Source organism: Tursiops truncatus, chromosome 12, assembly GCF_011762595.2.
Source record: "Tursiops truncatus isolate mTurTru1 chromosome 12, mTurTru1.mat.Y, whole genome shotgun sequence".
Classification (NCBI taxonomy): Eukaryota; Metazoa; Chordata; class Mammalia; order Artiodactyla; family Delphinidae; genus Tursiops; species Tursiops truncatus.
Genome location: NC_047045.1, coordinates 39304830 through 39328621, shown reverse-complemented (window position 1 = coordinate 39328621; position 23792 = coordinate 39304830). Strand labels below are relative to the sequence as shown.

The 23792-nt window shown below is 38.9% G+C and overlaps 1 protein-coding gene across 3 annotated transcripts in view; it reads right to left on the bottom strand.

Moving 5' to 3' along the window:
- The window catches only part of FOXO3 (forkhead box O3), a 117887-nt gene that overhangs the window by 65297 nt on the left and 28798 nt on the right, over positions 1–23792 (bottom strand). The window contains exon 3 of one of the 3 annotated variants that reach the window (XM_073789482.1): positions 7793–10687. The exons of the other annotated variants lie outside the window; for them this stretch is intronic. Coding sequence (XP_073645583.1) covers positions 10661–10687 — 27 coding nt within the window. The 3' untranslated portion in view covers positions 7793–10660. Of the gene's footprint in view, positions 1–7792; positions 10688–23792 lie in introns of those variants that run through there. 3 annotated transcript variants of the gene reach the window in all.

Below are 23792 nucleotides of genomic sequence, written 5' to 3'. Positions count from 1 at the left end.
TGGGAAATAAACCGTGCTCTCGTGCAAAGAATGTTATTTAACTATTCTGCTCTAAGAATGATCTGTGGAGATTCCCTATGACTCCGTGCAAGTTTGGTCCTAAAATTTAACCTGTGAGAAACCCAGGGGGGTTTAGGAAATGGGATCCCAAGAAGGCAGTGACATGTCTTAGCTTGGCATGTATGGAAGACTCATCTGTCAGGCTTTGCAACCAAGCCTAAGTGAGATTTAAGAGTAAGACATGTCAAAGTAAAACTCTTAAGTCACTTTGTTATAAAGCAGAAACTAACACACCATTGTAAAGCAATTATACTCCAATAAAGATGTTAAAAAAAAATTTTAAAAAAAGGAACTGAAGAGAAAAAACAAAAAAGAACCCTCTTAAGGACCATTAATCACACCGTCATGACTTCAGATACAGTCATACAACATATGCTTATGTAGGTCTGGTCTTTATTCTCCATCAGAGGTATTAGCATCCTACTTCAACAGTCTATAGGAGGAATTGTTTCAAAAGTGGGGCAATCATGGTCCAGCCCATTCATTGTTCTAAGTAATTAAATAGTACAGATGTGGCTATGAAATTTTTGCTATTCTTGAACACAAATAAACAGATGGCCAGTGAAGAAATAAGATCAGTTTTACAGCTGAGAATATACTATATTCCACTTCCAGTTTCTGAATGTCAAAGCTTGAGAGATAAATCCAAGAATACAACTGGTAACCAGAATAGGAAAATTATTTTTATTTCATTTGTTTGCTATACTCTAACTGTTAAGAAGTAGGAATAATGAGAAGTAATGCCTAGCAGAGCACCAAGTACTCAATGGGTATTTAATAAATTAAATATTAGTTGGATGACTAAAAGGGGCCATTACTCAAACAATGACTAGCACACTGAAGATCCAGGTATCTCTTCTTTAAATCACAAATTCCCTAAGTTGGAAAGCGACGGTACCACTTCTGTACATAGGTGGAATGCTTTCTGCCTTGGGCCCACAGTGATACTGACTCCATCTTTTATTCCCTATAACAGGCTCCGCTCTAAACAGTTAATGTAGTAAAAGATTTTGGCACAGACATCACATTTATCATGGATTCCAGCCATGAGGGAGTAACCTAGAAAACCAGACAGAATATATGAAACAACTGTTTTCAGACACTGGACAACAGGCAGCACAGAACTTAATTCCTGAGAAGACTGAAACAAGTGAGGCAAGCCCTATGATTGCCTGAACTTATTGCTAGGAGGCAGTTTCCAAGCCACAGCACAGAGAAGGGGGAACTCAGAAGATGGTAGTCACATTGAGTCAAAGGGTAGAGATCAGTATTCAGGGAGGCCAAGATGGCTAGATTTGGTGGGGCAGCACACCTGGGAGGAAGGGGCAGCACACCTGGGAGGAAGGGGAAGCACAGAGGTCCCCTAGAGCCAGGTTGAGTTCTGATCTGTGTGACAGCAGACTACCTGAAGTTGGGAAGAGAGGCACCAGAAAGCAGCTGGTCTAAGAAGCCCCAGAGCTCTACAGGGCTAGGGATAGTTCATGTTTCCACTAACAAAAATGGCAGTAATTCATTAATAATACACATGGCATCAGAAAAAAATCCTCATTAGAGTATCACCTTAGTACTGGCGCTAAATCATCCCTAACCTAACAACTGCTCCAGACCCACCCTAACGAAGCCTAAAAGATGGCTTCAAAATGATACAACTAAGTCCCAGTAACTTAACTGCATGCCAGAACAAAGTCCAGCACTACTTCAAGAAGTACAACAAAATCTATCACCCGAACAATATATGTCTGATATCCAAGCAAAAACCATCAGGCAGGCAAAGGAAGAAGAAATTATGACCCATAACCAGCACAAAAATCAATCAATAGAAACAGCCCCAGAAATGACAGGAGATGATGGAATTAGCAGATAAGAGCATTAAACAAGTTATTATACTGGCAGAGCTTCTCTAGAAAATAGTTCGGCAGTTTCTTAAAAGGTTAAACATAGAGTTACAATATGACCCAGCAATTCCACTCCTAGGCATATACTCAAGAGAAATAAAAATGTATGTCCACACGAAAACTTGTACACAAGTGCTCACAGCAGCATTATAAATAATAGTTAAAAAGTAGAAACAATCCGAATGTCCATCAACTGATGAATGAGTAAAATGTGGAATTATCCATACAATGGAATATTATTCAGCAATAAAAAGAATGAAGTACTGATACATGCTACAACATGGATGAACCTTGAAACCATTATGCTAAGTGAAAGAAAACAGTCATAAAAGACCATATATTATACGACTCCATTTATATGAAGTGTCCTGAATAACCAAATGTACAGAGGCAGAATGTAGATTAGTGGTTGACCAGAGAGGAGTAGGACAACATGGGGAGGGACTGCTAATGGGTACAGAATTTCTTTGCGGGGTGATGAAAATTTTCTAAAACTTGACTGTGGCAATGGTTGCACAACTCTGTTTATATACTAAAATCCACTGATTTCTATACTTTAAGTGGATAAATTATATACCAGTGTGCATTATGCCTCAACAAAGCTGTTAAAAAGTTATTATAAACATACTCCATGTAGTAGGAAGGCAGAGCAAAAGGAAGTGGAGAAATGACAGATACAAAGCAAACAAATCCAGTGGCACTTCCAGTGAAGAAGAATATAAGATCTCAAATAAAAAATATACTGGTTGGGATTAATAGCAGATTAGACATTGCAGAAGATCAGTAAACTTTAAGACATAACCATAGAAACTATCCAAAATGAAGTGGAGAGAGAGAAAAAGACTGAAAAACAAATTAACAGAGTATCAGTGAACAGAGTATCAGTGACCTGTGGGACAATATTAAGCTGTCGACACATGAAATCGGGGTCGAAAAGAGGAGAGAGGGAAAGGGCAGGAAAAATAATTTTAAAATAATGGCTAAATTTTTTAAAAATTTTGATTAAAAACTATAATCCCACAGATTCAAGAAAATTTAACAAACCCTAAATAGAATAAATATAAGGGAAACCACACAAAAGTACACCATATCAGAACTAGCAATAAAGAAAAATTTAAAAACAGTCAGAAAAAAAGACACATTAAAAAGAATAAAGAACAAGAGCAAACTGCTTTTCAGAAACTATTTTAAGACAGGAGACAATGAATGAACATCCTTAACAAAGGAGGGAGAAAAGCTGTCATCCTAGAATTCTATACCTAGTAAAAATGAAGATAATATAAGACTTATTCAGACAAACAGAAGCTGGGAGAGTTCACTGCCAGCAGAGCTGCACTGTGAGAAATGTTAAAAGAAAGTTCATCAAGCAAAAAGAAAATGACACCATATAGATGGACATTTGAATTTAAACAAAGGAATGAAGAGGCAAAAATTATCAATACTTGGGTAAATACGAAGGATTTTTTTCTCATTTTCAATCTTTTTAAAAGGTAATGACTATTTAAAGCAAAATAACAATAATATATTATGGGGTTTACAACATACATAGAAGTAAAGTAGGACTAAACAGGAAGGGAGAAAGGCACTTTATTGTTTCAAGGATCTTACACTCTATGTAAAGTGGTATATTTGAAGATTGACTGTAATCAGTTAAAGATGTACAAACCCTACAGCAACCGTTATAAAATAACGAGGTACAGCTGAAAAGCCAAGAGTAGAGATAATAGGGATTCATTTAAACAACAACAACAACTTAACTCTAAAGAAGGCAGGCAAGAGGGGAAAGGACACAAAGAACATATAGGAAAATAGAAAACTAATTACAGCATGGTAGATTTAAACCCAGACAAGTCAATAATTACATTATATGAAATGGTCTTTTTAAAAAACTCTCTAAATAAAAGGCAAAGATTGTCAGATTGGATCAAACAACAGCAATAACAAAAACAAGACCCAACTACATGCTATCTACATACATATAGAAAGATTAAATACAAAGACACAGATAGGCTAAAAGTATAAGGAGTGAAAAAAGCTATATCACACAAACACTAATCAAAAGAAAGCTGAAGTAACTGTATTAATACCAGCTCAAAAAATATTGGGGTGGGATGAACTGGGAGATTGGGATTGACATATATACACTATTGATACTATGTATAAAATAGATAACTAATGAGAACCTACTGTATATAGCATAGGGAACTCTAATCAATGCTCTGTGGTGACCTAAATGGGAAGGAAATCCAACAAAGGGGATATATGTATATGTATAGCCGATTCACTTTGCCGTACAGTAGAAACTAACACAACATTGTAAAGGAACTATACTCCAATAAAAATTTTTTAAAAATATATATTGTGGGGCTTCCCAGGTGGTGCAGTGGTTGAGAGTCTGCCTGCCAATGCAGGGGACATGGGTTCGTGCCCTGGTCCGGGAAGATCCCACATGCCGCGGAGCGGCTGGGCCCATGAGCCATGGCCGCTGAGCCTGCGCGTCCGGAGCCTGTGCTCCGCAACGGGAGAGGCCACAACAGTGAGAGGCCCGCGTACCCCCCAAAAAAAAAAAAAAAAAAATATATATATATATATATATATATATATAGAGAGAGAGAGAGAGAGAGAGAGAGAGAGAGAGAGAGGGAGAGAGGATGAAGAGGGACATTCCATAATAACAAAGGAGTCAACGTTTCAAGAGGATATAATAACCTTAAATGTTTATTTGCCAGTAATAGAATTTCAAAATACTTGAAGCAAAAACAGATAGACCTGAAAAGAGGAGACAAGCCCACAACTACAGCTGGATATTTCAAAATTTTTTCACAGCAATTGACAGAACAAGAGGTCCAAAATGAAGCTGACCATCTTGATCTCATTGGCAATTATAGAACACACCAGCCAAAACAGCATATAACATTCTCTTCAAGCACACATTAAACATTCACCAAGAGAGATCGTATTCTAGGCCATGAAACAACTCGCAATAAATTTTAAAAGGACTGAAATCATACCAAGTAGTTTCTCTGACCACAAAAGGATTAAGAAAACAATAATAGAACGATTTCTGGAAAATCCTCCAAACACTTGGAAATTTAAAAATTCACTTCTAAATAAACTATATAGGTCAAAGAAGAAATCACAAGGTAAATTAGAATATAGTTTGAACCAAGTGTAAAAACAGACATTGTTAGATACAGCTAAAGCAGGTGTTAGCAGGAAATTTATTATCTTTTAATGTTTATATTAGGAAAGAAGAAAAGTCTCAAATAAATGATCTAAGCTTCCATCTTAAGTTATCAGAAAAAGAGCAAATTAAACCTACAAGCAAAAGGAAACAAATAATAAAGAGCAGAAAGTATGGAACTAAAAACATAAAAGCAAGAGAGAAAAATCAGTGATACCAAATGCTGATTCTTTGAGAAGAGCAATAATATCATATGACTCTGCCCAGACTAATAAAAAGAGAAAGATGAGACAAATTGTCAACACCAGGAATGAAAACAAAAACACTACAGATCATACATGTATTAAAAGGATAATAATGGAATAATATAAACACCTTTATGCTCAAAAATTTGACAAGTCAGATGAAATGGACAAATTTATGAAAAGACACAAACTATCAAAACTCACGAAAAAAGAGAAAAGCCAATAATAGCAACTCTGTCTATTAGATAAATTAAATTAGTAGTTAAAAACCTCACAAAGAAAACTCCAGGCTCTGAAGGATTCACTGGTGAATTCCGCCAAACATTTTAGGAAAAGATAATACAAATTCTACCAGAAAGCAGAAGAGGGAACAATTTCCAACTCATTTTACAAGATTACCATTACCCTGATACCAAAATCAGACAAAGATAGTATAAGAAACTTACAGATCAATATCTCTCATCATAACAGAGACAAAAATTCTTAACAAAACTTTAGCAATTTGTGTTGCTAGAGACTCTAGCAACAAAGATAACATATCATGACCAAGTGGGATTTACCTCAGGAATGCAAGGTTGGTTTAACATTGAAAATCAATGTATTGCATCATATTAAAAGACTAAAAAAGAAAAACCATAAAATCATCTCAATAAATGTGGGAAAAGCATCAGATAAAATTCAATATCCAATCATGATTTTAAAAAAGAAAAAAAAAAACTCAAAAAAATAGTAAAAACCCAAACAATTCTGAAAAAGAACTAATTTGGAAGGCTTATACTGTCTGATTTCAAGACTTATTATAAAGCCACAGTAATAAAGACAGTATGGTATTGGTATAAGATATGTACATCAATAAAACAGAAAAAAAGAGTCCAGAAATACACTAAGGTGGTAGCTCAATGGATAAATTAACAATACATTAAAACTAACTCCAAATGGATCAGAGACTTAAAATTAACAGCTAAAACCATGTAGCTTGTTGAAAAAAACACAGAGAGAAAAACCATCATGATTAGACAAAAATTTCTTACAACAGAAAATGCACAAACTGGACTTGCCCCAAATTAAAAACTTGTTCTTCAAAAGACACTGTTAAGAAAATGAGCAAGCAATCAGAGACAGGAAAAAAACTGCAAATTATATTTCTGAAAAAAAAAATTGTATTAAAAAATATAAGGAACTCTTGTAACTGAATAGTATGAACACAAATATTCCTAGTTCTAAAAACGGCCAAAGATCTCAACAGACACTTGAGCAAAGAAGAAATACAAATAAACACATGAAAAGATGCTTAACATTATTAATTATGCAAATTAAAACTATGGGATATCTACCATTACACACTTAGTACATTCTACAATGGATAAAAGTAAAATAACTGACAATTACAAATGATGGAAAGGATGGGGAATAACTAGAATTCTCAAACTTGGCTGGTTTGGTGGTCTGGCAGTTTGGCAGTTTCTCATAAAGGTGCATACGCTATACATAATCCTATCCCCTAGCTATTTACCCCAAATAAATGAAAACATGTACCTCAAAAAGACTTGAACATGAATATTCCTAGCAGCTTTATTCATAATAGTAAAAAAAAAAAAAAAAAAAAACACTGGAAACAACTCAAATGTCCAATGTCCATCTACTGGTAAATGGATAAAATATTATGCTATATTTATATAATGGAATATTCACACAATGGAATACTTCTTAGCAATTAAAAGGAATGAACCACTGATAAAAGAAAGACAGGAATGAATCTCAAATGCACTATGCTAAGTGAAAGGAGCTAACACAAAAGGCTATATACAGTATGACTGTTTATATAAAATTCTAGAAAAAGCAAAAAGCAGGCTCAGATGTTGCTAGGGGCCAGGAGTAGGGGCAGGGGACTCAATGAAAAGGAGGAGCATGAGGGGACTTTTGGGGGTTGATAAAAATGTTTGAAATGTTTTACATCACGATTGTGATGTTAGTTACACAACTGTACACATTTATTAAAACTCAAATTTTACACTTAAATTGTTAAAGTTTTAATGTATTCAAATTATACAATTCAATACATTTGATGAATTTTTTCCATGGGTGAATTTCAAAATAAATCACCATAGGTTTTTGTTTTTGTTTTTTAAGAGAGAATTTTATTTCAGTGTAAAATTATACAAATACTTCAAACAGCAGGATGGTAGGGAAAAAAATCTTTATCCTCCTTGGGTCACAAATTGGTGTAGGTGCGGGTGGGGAGTGGCGTTAGGGAACAGGAACAAAAAACATGAATGCGAGAAAAATGTGGGGCTTGTTCTCTGAATTGTTTGAACTGCTCTTATATGCCCACCCCCTACCCCCATCCCTTATATCTACTTGTAAAGGACACAGAACGGGAAGGTATTTCTCTCTTTCAAAAATCAACCCCCGCCCCCTGTCCCCCCACCCCAGTCCTTTATCTATTCTCTTTTCCTCTTTGACTCAGAGCACAAAGGTGAAGAGACTCAGCCTCTTAGGCTGAGAGGTCCAGTCTCATGACTCTCATCTGTACAGACTTAACACTGAATTCTCGTCTCTTAATTCTACTGCATTTCTTGTGGGGCAAATTGCCCTGCAGCTAATTTCCTGATCAGGAGTCCCCAATTAGAAACTTAGCAATTTACAAGACTCTTAGATGCAGTCCTTTTATTTTAAAATTACAAAAAACAGTAACTATAATATTAACGAATACTAAAATAAAGGGGAAAAAAACAAGGGCTCTCCAACAGGGAAACAGTTAAAAAACATTATAAATCCATCCAATCCTTGTCCTCTTAAAGTAATAATTTAAAATAGTCAACGGCTTCCCTGGTGGCGCAGTGGTTGAGAGTCCGCCTGCCGATGCAGGGGACATGGGTTCGTGCCCCGGTCCGGGAAGATCCCACATGCCGCGGAGCGGCTGGGCCCGTGAGCCATGGCCGCTGAGCCTGCGCATCCGGAGCCTGTGCTCCGCAACAGGAGAGGCCACAATGGTGAGAGGCCCGCTTACCGCAAAAAAAAAAAAAAAAAAAAAAAAAGTCATTATGATGCCCACGTACGGATAAAAACAAAACACATAAAACAAAGAACAAACTCTCTTAATGTAGCTAAGTAAATATTTAATATGCATATGATCAAATCTGCAAGGAACTCACATAAAATAGGAGGGTTATAAAAGGTTCCCCATCCCAACATCTTTCTTCTCAAAAGTGTACAGTACATATGTGTGTGTATATATATATATATTTTTTATACATAGTAGTTTGTACCTCTTAATCCCCTCCCCCCATCAGGCCCCCATCCCTCTCTCCACTGGTGACCACTAGTTTGTTCTCTATATCTGTGAATCTGTTTCCTTTTTGTTATATTCACTAGTTTGTTTTATTTTTTAGATTCCATATATTACATCATACAGTATTTGTCTTTGCCTGACTGTGCGTATATTTTTTAAATCCAAGGTGCACGTTTCCTGAGCTTAACGAAAGGACTCTAGCCTAGGCAACAAGCATCCCTGTGGTCAACAGTCAAGTCCTCTAGGCATGTTACCGGCACGTACGTATGTTGTCAGCCCTAAGCTACAACTGAAGGACCTGTGATGATGTGTACTGCTAAAGGGGTTTGACATGAAGAAACAGGTGAGAACAACACTGCTTCCAAATTAAGAGGTCACTTTGTTGGTCCATGTGGCTGACCCAGAAACACAAATACCTCCACCCTAAAAGTGATCCATAAAGTTATTTAGAGAGAGATACAGTGAGAACAAATTCACTTGCCCTTCTGGTACCTCTGCTTCCCTTCTTAACAAAACCACCTTCAATCTCAATACTCTATGCTCATCACCACCTTGAAAGAAGTAGAAAGGACAGTGTTTGGACTAATGTTAAAACTAAAGACGGACTTTCCTGGTGGCACAGTGGTTAAGAATCCGCCTGCCAGTGCAGGGGACATGGGTTTGATCCCTGGTCCAGGAAGATCCCACATGCCATGGAGCAACTAAGCCTGTGCGCCACAACTACTGAGCCTGCACTCTAGAGCCTGTGAGCCACAACTACTGAGCCTGCGTGCTGCAACTACTGAAGCCCGTGTGCCTAGAGCCCATGCTCCGCAACAAGAGAAGGCACTGCAATGAGAAGCCCACGCACTGCAACCAAGAGCAGCCCCCGCTCGGTGCAACTAGAGAGAAAGCCGCGCGCAGCAACAAAGACCCAATGCAACCAATAAATAAATAAATAAATAAAATTACCCAAAAAAAAACCCTAAAAAAACCCTAAAGAGATCAAGACCCAGCGCTTTACAACTCTGCCCGAGATCATGCAGCTACCAAGCAGCTGTGCCTGGCCTAGAACCCAGCCCTGTGGACACCGGGGTACTCTCCATGAATGGTGGACACTACCCCCAGTCAGCACAACCAATCCTACCCATCGCCTTCTTCCAGAACAACTCCAGGGACCTGTCTTGTCTCTAAGCCCTCACTGAAACAAAACCTTTTGGAAGTGACATGATGATTCACAATTCATTTCGGGGGAAAAGCTAAAAATAATAAGGCTCAGAGATAATCCATTTACTCAGCTTACCACCGCTTTACTGAATATGAATTACGGTAGGCTGATCTTAAAGACATTTAAGAACAAACCTGCAATAACCTCTTCTGCATCATGTCCTCTGGTAACTGTCCATTTGGATTAAGACAAAATCTTGAGGTCCAGCGAACAGACACTCACAGCTGGAGGAAGCACTCTGGCTACTTCAGTGTTAACAAAAGGAAACACACTATACTGCTGAGCATTAACTGCTGAAGCTACTATCCTGAGGTTGAAACAAATCTGTCCAGGGAATTCAGGGCCAGTTTTCTGACCCTGGGAGGATAGAAGTAAAGGAAAAGTTAAGCTTCTTATTTTTTTTGCTCTGAGAATAGCATGCTTCTCTTCAAACGTTGAAGAACTGATGATTAGCAATGCTAAACCCTATAAAAGTATCAAGGCCAAGAGAAGAGCTTTTAAATTGTTTTCCTCTTATAAACACACACTGGAGTGGTTTTCAAATAAACCCAAAGACAGCTAAAAGGGATCCTCAATGGTACACTCTGTTCAGAACCTCTAGAGTTGGCTAGCAGGTAGGATATTTGGTTTCCTGATTTCTGTCAGGGTATTTTTGTTTCTGGATTGTGTTTTTGATGGAGAACTGCAGGAGCATCAGAAAATGGCTGGCTTTTCTTTTCTTTACCCAAGTTCTGAAAAGTTCTTTGAGTAGCCTCCTACTTTGTTCAGACTGTGTTCCTAATCCAGTCCATGTTCCATTTCCCTCTGGAGGAAAAAAGATAATTCCCAGTTAGAATAAGCCTCTTTGGTAGAACTACTTGTAATACTAGAAAATAGGTCTGTGATAGCCAATACTAAATGATGTTTAAGTAGGAGTGCCCATTTATCCACGCAGCAAGTTTTCCAAGAGGCTGAACTAGAGATTTCACTCAACTGAAGCATTTTAAGGATGATTCTGAGTATAAAAGAGACGTGCTGAAAACAGTGAAACTTAAGGTGATCTTGAGGCCAACTGGGACCACGCATATGAAATTCTACATTACCCCTGATGAATAAAATGAGGGAACTAGATTAGAATGTCTACATATCTTTCAACTCTGACATTCTATGATACTAAGGTCCTTGGAAAATGGCAGCAAATAGGATAAACAGTACTGAAGGCCAGACCTGCCATCAACTCTCAAACTGCTGTTGTCATGAAGCAAGACACTGGCAATGATCAAGATTAGTTCTTCCAGGATAACCCACTGTCAGAGAATACACATTTCAGTGCCTGCCACATAGTAGGCATCAATAAACATTTATTGAGTGAATGAATAAATTTCTCCCTTAACATCTGAAGTAAAGCATCCAGAGAACTTAATCTGTGAGCCGTTAAAGGATGCTTATATGTTACTACATGTCAGGATGGCAGACAAACAAGAATATGGAGCCTCCCTTAGGCTTTGGAGACTGAGCAGAATTCATCCACAGTCACCTGGGCATCTGAATAGAGCAAGACAAACAGGGTTTGAAACAAAAGCATCTTACAATCCAATCTTCAAGACATAAAACCTTACCAGGATCAGAAAACACGGTATTAGCGAAACAAGTTTCTGATAAAGGAATGTAGGAAATATTATTCTTCTACAGTATTTCAACTAGTGATTTAAAAAAAAAAAACAAACAACAATCCTTTCATCTCCTAAGTATGTCCTTTTCGGTAGGAAAGACAAAACATACTATAAATTAAAGTCCAGTTCTAGGGCTTCCCTGGTGGCGCAGCGGTTGAGAATCTACCTGCTAATGCAGGGGACATGGGTTCGAGCCCTGGTCTGGGAGGATCCCACATGCCGTGGAGCAACTGGGCCCGTGAGCCACAGCTGCTGAGCCTGCGCATCTGGAGCCTGTGCTCCGCAACAGGAGAGGCCGCGATAGTGAGAGGCCCGCGCACCGCGATGAAGAGTGGCCCCCGCTTGCCACACCTAGAGGAAGCCCTCGCACAGAAACAAAGACCCAACACAGCAAAAATAAATTAATTAATTAATTAACTCCTACCCCCAACATCTTCTTTAAAAAAAAAAAAAATTATAAAAAAAAAAGTCCAGTTCTAAATTCCATGAGTCTGAAAACCGATGACAATACCTTGCCCCTCAATATTCTAGTACCTTGTGGGGGTTCATTTGTTTTTTAAACATAGCAAAACAAAAAACAAAGCCCAACATGAACACTTGCTGGTTGAATTACCATTGCCTCTTCAATATACTCCTGTTGAGCTATCTTTATGGGACCCTCATCCTGACCCCCTGGTGTCACAGAGGGTAACAAAAATGAAAATCACACACAACAGTGGCCAAGTAGCCAGCTGTGCAAATCAGCAGGTGCTAACGGTGATCAAAATACACATTTTAACTACTTAAAACATGCAGAACGATCACTAAACCCTTGGTAGAAGTAGGACTGGCTGGTAAAAGCACTGGAAAAAGTTGTGGCTCCCTGGCTTTCTGAACCTGCCTGTTCACAAGGCTGCTTCCTGGGAAGAAGAAGAAGAAGGTTTTTAATGGGGTTTCCTTAATCACAGCATGGCAGAACGATGCAGACACATCAAATCTGAGAAAACTTTTTTTCTCCTGTTCTCCTTTTGATTTTTGTTCTACCCGTGGCAAGAACAGAAGAGTTTATAAGGTGTGTGTCAAGAACCCAAAGAGTTTAAGGCGAGGGGGAGGAAGGTCACAATTGCAGAAGCCTGATTACTATGCAGAAAACACCACCCTCCCAGACAGACGTGCCAACAACAAACTGCCCTTGGGAAGAGAAGCCAGGGTACAGTCCGTGGCAGTGAACAAAAGGGGTGATGTACTGTGGAATTAGTTTCAGAAAGAATTCCTCATCTCCAGAGTTTCTGGATTTCTAGGCAAGAGCAGCAATTAGTCATTAACTGAGAAGAACATCATTGACAACCAAGAAAGAGGCTTTGATCACAGAATTCTGGTCCTCAAATCCTTAATACCAAATTAGCTGTGTTCCCATCCTGCCCCACCTCTCTTAAATTTATATTGTTCCGTTTCAGACCAAACTTGCCTGGACCAAAGTTTGTTAAGACACAAACTGTCTTAATTTACTTGTAATTCTTATATTTAAAAAATCCAAAACATTTTACCAAAGACAATCTGCAAAGCAAATTAATTGTCAAGCATCACATGTTCACATTATAAGATTTAAAAAAACTTTTTTTCTGGTCTTTTTTTTGGACTGCATTGGGTCTTTGTTGCTGCGCACGGACTTGTCTCTAGTTGCGGACAGAGGGGGCTACTCTGTTGCGGTGCGTGGGCTTCTCATTGCGGTGGCTTCTCTTGTTACAGAGCACGGGCTCTAGGCGTGCGGGCTTCAGTAGTTGTGGCACGTGGGCTCAGTAGTTGTGGCTCGCGGGCTCTAGAGCGCAGGCTCAGTAGTTGTGGCGCACGGGCTTAGCTGCTCCGTGGCACGTGGGATCTTCCCGGACCAGGGCTCGAACCCATGTCCCCTGCATTGGCAGGTGGATTCTTAGCCACTGCGCCACCAGGGAAGTCCTCCGGTCTTTTGAGTGATATGAAAGTACCACATTTTACAAAATAATTGCATCTTGTGACTTCTCCTTTGAACATAATTTTCTGTCCTACCTCAACCTCATACTACATACTGTTTTCTCTGGCTGAAGTCGCAGGCTGTTGTTCAACTTCAGTTCGAGCACAGACCCTAAAACTGTAACATTTATTTGTTGATCGAACACAATAATGAACAATGAATGTGAACTGAATATTCCTTGTTCACAAATAGGTCAATGTCAAACATGATGTACTAATAAATCATGGAAACCTCCACACTCCAATACAGTTTAAAACAGGACTATTCATTCACTCACTTCAGGCAAAGGCACGATGCTGTTAAATGCTACCTAAATTCAAGAACAAAAAAATATGTCAGGAAGTCTTCCACATAGTCATCCAAAGGTACAAAAATCCACAACAATTTAACCTCTCACTGAAGAGGTCAAAGGAAACCAAAAATTTTCACCTCATTTAGTCACCAAGATATGTACTGCTGTCTTTCCATTCCTCTTTGTTACTTATTACATCCACCATAATTCTAGATTTTCATAAGCAAAACTTTCCTGAAATATCTATATAATACATCTCCTCTAGCACCTTCTGACCTCCTCAATAAACTAATTCTGCATGACGCTGAATCATCTCCTAATAACCACTCAGATTAGAATCAAACATCATCATTTTAGTCAAAATGGTCTGAGAGTCTGATACTGCTGTTTGCATTTGATCAAAAGCAAATCATACTCTTTCAGGGTAGCTTAAGTCACCATTCCTAGTCAATTTCATAGTCAAAGATTCTTCTAGGAGTTCTCAGACCTGTAGATATTTTCATGATCATCACAAAACTTTCTGTTAAAATTTTTAAACTGCCTATAATGTACCATGTAGAGAAAAATTTTAATTTCAAAAATAGAACTAAGCTCTGAGCTTCAATTAAGTTGATAGATTCCAGATTCCTCCTACTGCCGTGAAGGAAAATGACGATACACACTCAATTTGGGAAAGGCTGTACTTTACCCAAAACTCCCCAAGGGATCACCCCTCTCTCCCCCATTAAGCAGAGCCCCCTTCCTGCATTCTCAGGTTATATATACCTAGAGATAAGAACAAACCACGTGATGTTTAATACTCTATTTTCTTTCCTAGGCCACAGTGCATGTGAATGTTCTAGGTACTTAATTTTAAGATCACCAATGCTGTTAAGAATCATGATAAATTGGAAAAATATGACAAGGAACGAGAACATTTTCTTTATCATCCCTGAAAAAGTGAATAGTTTTCATGGATGTCACTTTACTTGATCTACTCGTTTTGTTACACTCATTACTAGTCTTCAGCTATGAATCTGTATAAGGTATTTAAATGGCAAAATGAGTAACTTCTTATAACTTTAAAAAGAGAAATGGCAGATTCTGCCAGCCTCCTTTATTCATTTGTAAGAATGGGGTCTGTCTTCGTCACATTAGTTTAGCACCAAGTGAGTTAGTGGGCACAATCTCTTCTGAAATCACCCAACCTTCTGTAAGAGTGATCTGCCATTCTAAGAGTAAAACAATTTTTACTGAAATCAGTCTGATTCATCTTATATACGGTACCACCGGTAAAGAAGAAAACAAATAACTATAGAGCTTGAAACACAAAAAGGAAAAAAGTCTTACACTGGAAGGAACGTCAGTTTGCCACATTCCAACCAGAAAGTAATCTTCAAACCAAAGATGTCATTTATCTCAGAAGACACAAATACATTTCCTGGGTTTTAGTAGATATATATCCTTAACCTTATCTTATTCCCTGAAAATCACCGCCTAGTCACACTGAGAGAAACACAAAAATACTTTAGTGTAAGAAGGAGAAAGAAAAGCATCTCACCTCTCTATATACTTAACAGCTCCCTTAAGTCTATACTTAAATCTCATCTCATCTCTAAGAGCTTCAAATGGGCATAACACACATAGACACACACACATACTCCTATATTGTTTATCAGCTTTTATAAACAGTGCTTCACATCTCAAAGGTTTTTCTTTTCTAAAGGTCCTGTCTAGTTCTTCTGGGTGAATATGAGGTACAACAGAAGACAACATATAGAAACAGGTGGACTCAGAGTGATTTCTTATAATTCTTTGTACCTATCTTAGACCAAGTCTTCTGAGGCTCTCCAAAACCACTTTAGCCGATTCCCAGACCTCACACAGGACAAGGTCTTGGTGGCGACTTGGTTATTCTAAAAAACTTTCTTAGGCAAGTGGGACTGGAAAGCCAACAGTCAAGCTGTGTTTACGCTGCTATCGGGGTAAGGTAGAAATTTACAAAGACTTTTTTAAAGTAATAATGCTCTGTGTTGGCAAGGGCATGAGAAATGGGCATTGCTGGTAACAGTCTAGCAGGTTTTTATGAAAGAAAAAAAGAGAGATACTAGGAAGAAAAGCAAAGCTTTAAAATTATGCATAGTCTGATGCATCAATCCCACTTTTAGAAATAAAAGGAGATGTGCATAAAGACTTAACTATAACTCTAAAAGATACTTGCACCCCAATGTTAACAGCAGCATTATTTACAATTTCCAAGATATGGAAATAACCTAAGTGTCCATCACAGATGAGTGGATAAAGAAGATGTGGTATATATACACAATGGAATACTACTCAGCCATTAAAAAAAAGAACGAAATTTTGCCATTTGCAGCAACATGGATAGATTTGGAGGGCATTATGCTAAGTGAAAACATACAATGAAAAACAATGTGAGATAATGAAATATTATGCCATCATTAAAATGAAGTCATTGGACAGTTAGCCCAGTAAAATGAAAATTTATGTTCACACGTATGTTCTTATATACACTAATATAACATTCTTGAAATGACTAAATTATAAAAAGGGAGAACAGATGAGTGGTTGCCAGGGGTCAGGGTGGAGACGATAAAAGTAGGTGGGTATGGCTATAAAAGAAAGAGTAACAGGAGGAATCCTTGTGATAGAAATGTTCTATAGCTTGACTTATCACTGTCACTAACTTGGCTGTGTGCACTACAGTTTTGCAAGACATTGCCATTGGGGAATCCAGGAATGGCACATGGGATCTCTCTGTATTATTTCTTACAACTGCATGTGAGTCTACAATTATCTCAAAATAAGATGTTTAAGTTTTTAAATGAAGTCATTAATGATTGTTAATGACACGGAAAAGTATCAATAATTCCACCCCTTTTATGAAAATTAACCAAGACATCAAACCACGAAGTCCCTGAGGCTTCCAGGAAAAACCAGGTTTCAAGGCCATAGGTATAATACGTAATACTAGCCAACCAAACAACCAGAAAGTAAGTACACTAAAATGCTAACAATAAACTGCAGTATTACAGGTGATTTTTATTTTCTTCATTTTTGCAATCTATGGCTTTCACATTTTCTTCAACGAACACATATATTTTAATAATGAAAGAGAATAAACTTTTAAAAGGCTTACATCTTTGCAGTACCAATTTGTGTTAAGCTAATCCTCCCAGGTAATAAGGTTTTGTCAGTAGTCTCTTAAATAAGTGAATGGCTTTAAAAAACAAGTGCAACTATGTATGGTGATGGAAGTTAACTAAACTTATTGTGGTAGTACTTCAAAATGATATACATATATCAGATCAGTATGTTGTACACCTAAAACTACAATGTTATATGTCCATTATATCTCAATAAGAAAGAAAGAAAGAAAAAAATTAAGTAAATAAGTAAATGGCTTACCCCTCCGAAGCCTGGAAAGACAGCTATATCTAGGGGCAAGTGGTGCTAGGCAGCAACTCCATCTTTTGCCCAAACAGAGGGCTGGTATAGCCAGGTGGGTCTTTTAGGAAAGAACCAGCTACCCAACATCTTGCTGGAATGTGGCTACACTCTGAAAGGAAACTTGAAATGGGACAATCCACAACCACAGTCAAGAATAAATGGGATGAAAGAAGAGGATGGAATCTGTCTGAAGAAATGGGACAGCCCTTAACAGAAACAATTCATATGGTGGATGTGGAGCGAGCTTGCTTCCCAGATACTTATTTTTCGAGGGTGGGAGAAGGGTTTTACAAAACTAAACCCATTGAAATACAGTCAGAAATGTATTAAACTTGGGAAAGGCTTCTGTTCCAGATCACCAAGAGAAAAGACCAGAAGCATCTTTGTAGAAACACAAAATTCCCATCGAGTTCCAGGGCAAGGCACATACTGCATAAAAGATCATTATGAGAAGCATTACGAAAAGCCTATAATCTTAAAATATTTATGCTACTTCCTAAACAAAATAGTAAACACCATTCAAAAAAGGAAAAATAACTGAATTCAAAACTTAAATCCATAAACTCTAGTTGTGATATCTACACACACACACAAATTCTAGAACACACACACACACACACAATTCTAGACATAGCTGAGAGCATACAGATATATACAAATTAAATATTTGGGGGTCCTAAAATAAGCAATAAAGTTAGTACCTAGCAGGATTATACTTTTTATATAAAACTGCCCTGTTTAAAAGAAAATCCCCATTTAAAAAGGTTATGCTTTTAAAGAACATTCCCAAACCTGTTGCAATTCAGAAGGGTCATTTACTTATTAACTGGAATAATATCAGGGTAAAAGGAAGAGGGTGGACAGGAAATAAAAAACAACCTACTCTTGCAAAGTTATTCTGATCTAGGAATATGCAAACAGGTCTCATTCAATTTTTCTAATAAACTCAAATTTATTAGAGTTTATTACATCTCGAGTTTACATCTCAAGTTTCTTATATAATAACTGTTACTAATCTTTCTATTAATTGCATCTAAAAAGAAAAGGGAGAGAAAAAGAATGTGCACAGATGAGACTCTGAGAAATCTCTCCCTGGCCATAGTGAAAAGCCAAGAATAAAGAAGTGGAGGTTCATGGATGGAGAGAGAGGGCCCTTGTCCTAGGCTGGAGGTTTCCAGCCACCACCAGGTTGCAATAAAAGGAAAAGATACTATCAACCATCTTCATCTTGCTATATAAATCTGGTTGGCATTCCTGGAAGCCATTTGCCTGCCAAACCAATTCCATGAATGGGAGCCTTCCCAGAAAATATTCAGAATTCCTTCCCTAAATTTCTGTTTCCATGATGGTGAATTTCCAGTAAGTCAGTCGCCAGAAAATGTGTAACACTCCTCCCCCACCCCACCCCCAAATCCGGATGGCCCCAAACCTTTTGGAATTACGCTTCTGACTCATGTTGTACTTAACAACTTTGCTCAAGAGAAAGCTCTAGATTTTTCCTCCTGTTTCCCAGCAGGCCCAGCACAGAGAGCTGGTTCAGAGCAATGGATCAGTGTGTCTCAGGGGCTCTTTTTTGCACATCCTGCTTGTGGTTGCCTCAGTTTCAGTTTATCACTCAGCAACTGCTTGGTAATCCCCTGTCATCCCCACCCTACGAGTGTCCGTATCAACAGAGTTGGGGAGCAAAGAGTCAGCAGAATTCAGCCAATCCCTTCCTCCTCTGGACTAAGATTAGAGTCACATCAAGTGAAGATGAAGAATCCACTGAAGAACACAATTCTGGGGCGAAAAGACTGCTTCAAACTGAGAGAAGCAAGGTGGTGGTGGGGTCCCTCACTAAATTGGGGGAGATAGAAGAAAGGAGGATCCAGAGGAAGGCAAGAATTAAAGCAGAGAGAACCCACAATACTGAATTATTATCAACTGCTTGGGAACCAGATCCTTAAAGGAAAATACAAGCCTCACCAAATAATTGGGAACCTCAAAACTCTATGAGAGGAATTATGTTTCTATTGTTTATATTAAGTTTTTTCTTTCTTGCTTTAGGTTGAAGGTTCACAAACTCTAGCTCGGAATTTATGGGTTTAGAAGAGGTTATTTAACAAATATTGCTGACCAGGAGTAGTTTCAGCAAAGGAAGAAGAATCACTAACTTAAAAAAAAAAAAAAAAAAAAAGCATGAATTCTAATTTTAGTACCTCTTTAGAACTGTAGTAGGTGGCATGTGATGGACTCTGTGACACATCTCAAGAGCCAGGCAGACCTATGTGCTTATTAAAAATTAGAGGAAACATGAGGTTTGTTCCCAAAAAAGCTCTCCAGCTACCACCCATGGTATGGCTGAACTCAGCCACATACAGGTGTACAGTATGAGCCACCAAAGCCTATTAATACTGCAGAATATCTGTGTTAAAAAAAAAAATCCTTGAAACATATTAAAACGTGGGTTACCTAACCAGGAGACTGATAACAAGGCACAGTAGAATCAAAGCACCCCTTTGTCCTGTACTGCTTGGCTTAAATTTAGCCCACGGAATCCATAATTTCACATAATCATTATCCAGAATAGTATGAACACCACAAGGCAGCACGGAGATGTCTGATCCCATTAAACACAGCACAATCATTCTGTTTAATAAGAAAGCAATTTCTCTTACGTGAGCATCCACACAGCTGAAAAGAAAAATGTCTTTTACACTCAGAGTCACAAGCAATTTTCTTCTACCTAAGTGTGTTACCTAGTCTCAGCCTGGTGGACTCTGGATTAAATGGGTGACATCGCTTCTAAAGGAACTGGACACTCTCAGGTCTGCTCTCCCCTTCTCAGGGAGCCATGGTGGGAACTCGCACAACCTCTGGGCTGTGTGCCTCTCAACACAGTCCGACGGCATCACCCACATTCTAGCACGTCCCCTTTGGGCCAACGTGAAGAGACAACTGCATGGCCTAGTTATGTTCTCACTTAGCTGCTGCCACCTCCACAGTGACACTTTCTCTCTAATCTTTTGGGATTTTCTCTGCTTATTGTGGTTCAGGATACCGTCCACACCTCAGACTCTAAAACTTAGAAAGGACACGTTTATCTAGTCCGGTATTTCACTTTCCAACATGTGTTCTGCTGATAACTGTTTTCCGCAGAAAGCATCCCGTGGACCTAAAACTGTCTGGGAGATGGTGGATTAAACCATGTAGAACAGGGTTCTTTACTGCAGGAGTCCTCCGGGACTTCAACCTGCTGATATGTATGCATCTTGAAGATCCTGAAGGGTGATGGTGTATTATATTCCAAACTCATCTAACCACAAATCTTTTAAAAAATAAAATGTGTGATTAGGCTAGGGTTCTAGATTCTCCCAAACACCCTATAATTTTGCCTCTAGATAGGTGCACAGTGACCTCCTCTTTCCCCTGAATGGCCCTGCTCAGTGCTCCTGAGATTTCCATTTCCTGCTTAAATTTTCCCACCCCTTCACAAACAAACATTTTGCTTCCCTGCTTACAAAACATATTTGAGATGTTCATCGTTCATCAACCCATAACTCTCAAGTAATCTGGACATGGTTTTCTTCCCCTATATCTCCAAGTCCACATTCCTACTTTTACTTTGAGCAATGTATTTTTTTAAATCAGGGTATTAACCAGAAGTCCACGGATGGGACTTAGAGCATTCATAAACCCCTGAAATTATATGCAAATTGCATGCAAAATGTCTTATGTAACCACATTTTTCTGGAGTAGGCAGTACAACTTTCTCAAAGGGTTCTGTTAATAATACATAAAAAATAGCAAAAATGGTATTATAAAAATGTTTTCAATGCTATGGGATAATGGAATGGAGAGGAGACATGTAGAAAATAAAGCATTTGACCTTTACGGTAAAATAATACATACTGACAGATTATAAGTTTGGGGAGCATTCTAAAAAAAGAGAACATTGCAGGGGAAAAAAACCAAAAAGGTTAGCTTAAACAAAAAGGACAGGAGGAAGGAACCAGGGTCTCGGCAGAGTCTGACAGAATGACAGAGAACCAGGCTGCCACCATTAAAATATTTATTTTAGGGCGTTCCCTGGTGGTCCAGTGGTTAGGACTTGGCGCTTCCACTGCTTTGTCCCAGGTTCAAGCCCTGGTTGGGGAACGAAGATCCCGCAAGCCACGCAGCACAGGCAAAAAATAAATAAAAATTTAAAAAGTAAAATAAAATATTTATTTTACTGGAATCTTGAAATATCCTACACTTGACCCTATATTTTGCCTTAACACAAAATCTATTTCCAGCAGAACTATGAAGCTTATCACTAACAAGATAAAATGGCAGCTTGGCATGGTAACACCAGCAAGGCACTCATAACATGTGGTCTTACAGAGGTCATTATGATTTCACATGTGTACAAAAACTCCCTTAGACAGCAGTTACTGTAAACATAAAAGCAGGTTTTATCCTGAAGTCCTAGGAATGGAGAACATAAGAAGGCTGATTTCTACGACGTTTCTGCTCTCACTATGCCTTTCTGTCCTAGAGTAAATAGCCAATCTTTGGGAATTGCATTAACAAACTTGCCCTCCCCTCTAGAAAGACATGTTTCTGAGACGGAGAAAACATCAAATAATGAAAGGGCAAAAGCGTCCCCCGTACCCAACAGCATTTGTTGAGTTTTTTAATAACGAAACTCACGCTGTATTTCATATAAAACAATAACAGTGCTTAGGAAATGAATTCAATATAACAAGGACCAAAGTTTTTCTATATTGTTAAATTCAGCTCAAGTTGAAGAGTTAGAGAGGTGACGGTTATAATGAAAAGTATTTTCACCCTATCTCCTTCTTCAGAAATACTTCCAGTATTCTTGACAACTCAATTTGCATTCCACAGCACTACCTAAAAACACTACATGCTCACACCTCTCATAAATTCAGCAAAAATAAGCAGCAGGCTTTTGACCTCAACAATGTGTGGCTTAACAAAGGTTTGCAAAACCCAGCTGCTTGGGGCAGAGGGGAGGGGGAGGGATGGAAGTCACGCCTCAAAAAAAAAAAAAAATTCTCCTTGAGAACAACATTAAATTACCAAGAGGATAAACTGAACTCTTAGTTCTTGCTAGTGTTGTTTGGGAAACCACCATGAAAATACTCTGGATCACAAACGTCTCCACCAAAATCACACACTTTCCCTGACAGTGCAGACCACTAACCCACGTTCCGAAATGGTTTCTACAAGCACAAAACCGCTCAGGTGAAGCCCGTTCTGAGTTCTTATCTCGCAGCACAAGGGAGGCAGGAGGCGGTTGGGAAAGAGCTGGGTCTCTGCCAGCGCCAACAAAGCCAGATTTGGGACAGGGCCTGGCTGTGCTGAACTACCCCCACCCGGTCACTGCGACAGGACAGCCAGGCCCTGAGGCTCCCGGGGCCACCACCAGGGACGCAGAGCCCCGGTCTGCCATGCACATTCTCAGAGTCTGGGGCAGGAGTACAAAATCAGCCGGGCCAAGCCCAGGGAAGAAGGGCCGTGAGAGGGAGGCGAGCCCACGGAGGGAAATGGGGCTGAGGCCGCTCACCTTACAGGAGCCCCAGGGACCTGCACGGCGCTGCCGGGGGTCAGGAGGCCAGTTCACATCTTGATTCTATTAATAAGAAGCCAAAACTCCACTCATTCGCCTGCAGTTTTCTCTATTTGGCTTCTAAACCACAGGGGCATAAAATAAGCTTTCGATTTTCTAACAACTCTCCTGAGAAGGGGAAGGAGGAGAAAGGGGACTCTCCTTTCTTCTCTAAAGTTGCACAAACTTCACCTGCTTTCATTTCGTAAACAAATACACAGCTCACACCAATCTAAAAAGCTCAAGTGGCCCATTTCCCTCCCCGCTCCCTTGAAATTAATTTGCCAACAACTTTTTGGGGAGGGAAAAACCAGAAAGAGGGAAGAACATCTGCATACAGCTCTGCACCACCTCTCCACGCTGCCCTCGCAGTCTTAAGAAAGCCAGTTAACAAAAACACAACACAAGCACACAACCAATAGATGTCCAAGAGAAAGACACAACAAGGGAAAAGAATATTTACTTTTCCCTCCCCCAACCCCAATTATTTAGTTCTCCTCTGGCACAGTTCACCTTCTGACACAACATTTTCTCGCTCTTTTGAACTCATCTATTTAAAAACAGTAAGATCTAAAATATCTGCACACCCTATTTCACAATCAACACCTTTTGATAAACTAGGAAATAAAAGAACATCTTGTTACTATAATGCGTAATCCTCCCCTCTAAGAAAAAACACTTGAACCAAATCCAGCTAACATGATCCATTAAGAACAAGTTCATTCTTTCTTAGAGCCCGGTTTGATGATACATGGAGGACTTGAACTTTAAAAACACTCAACGGTATTCCTGATACCTAGATGTTCAAATTACCCACTAAATCATACATTCCTAGGCATGCATCCACTCCTCTGTGAACACACTAGGAAAACGCGCTCATTTCTAATGGGATTGAGATTCAAGACTGGAGAATGGGGAAAGCGCTGAGA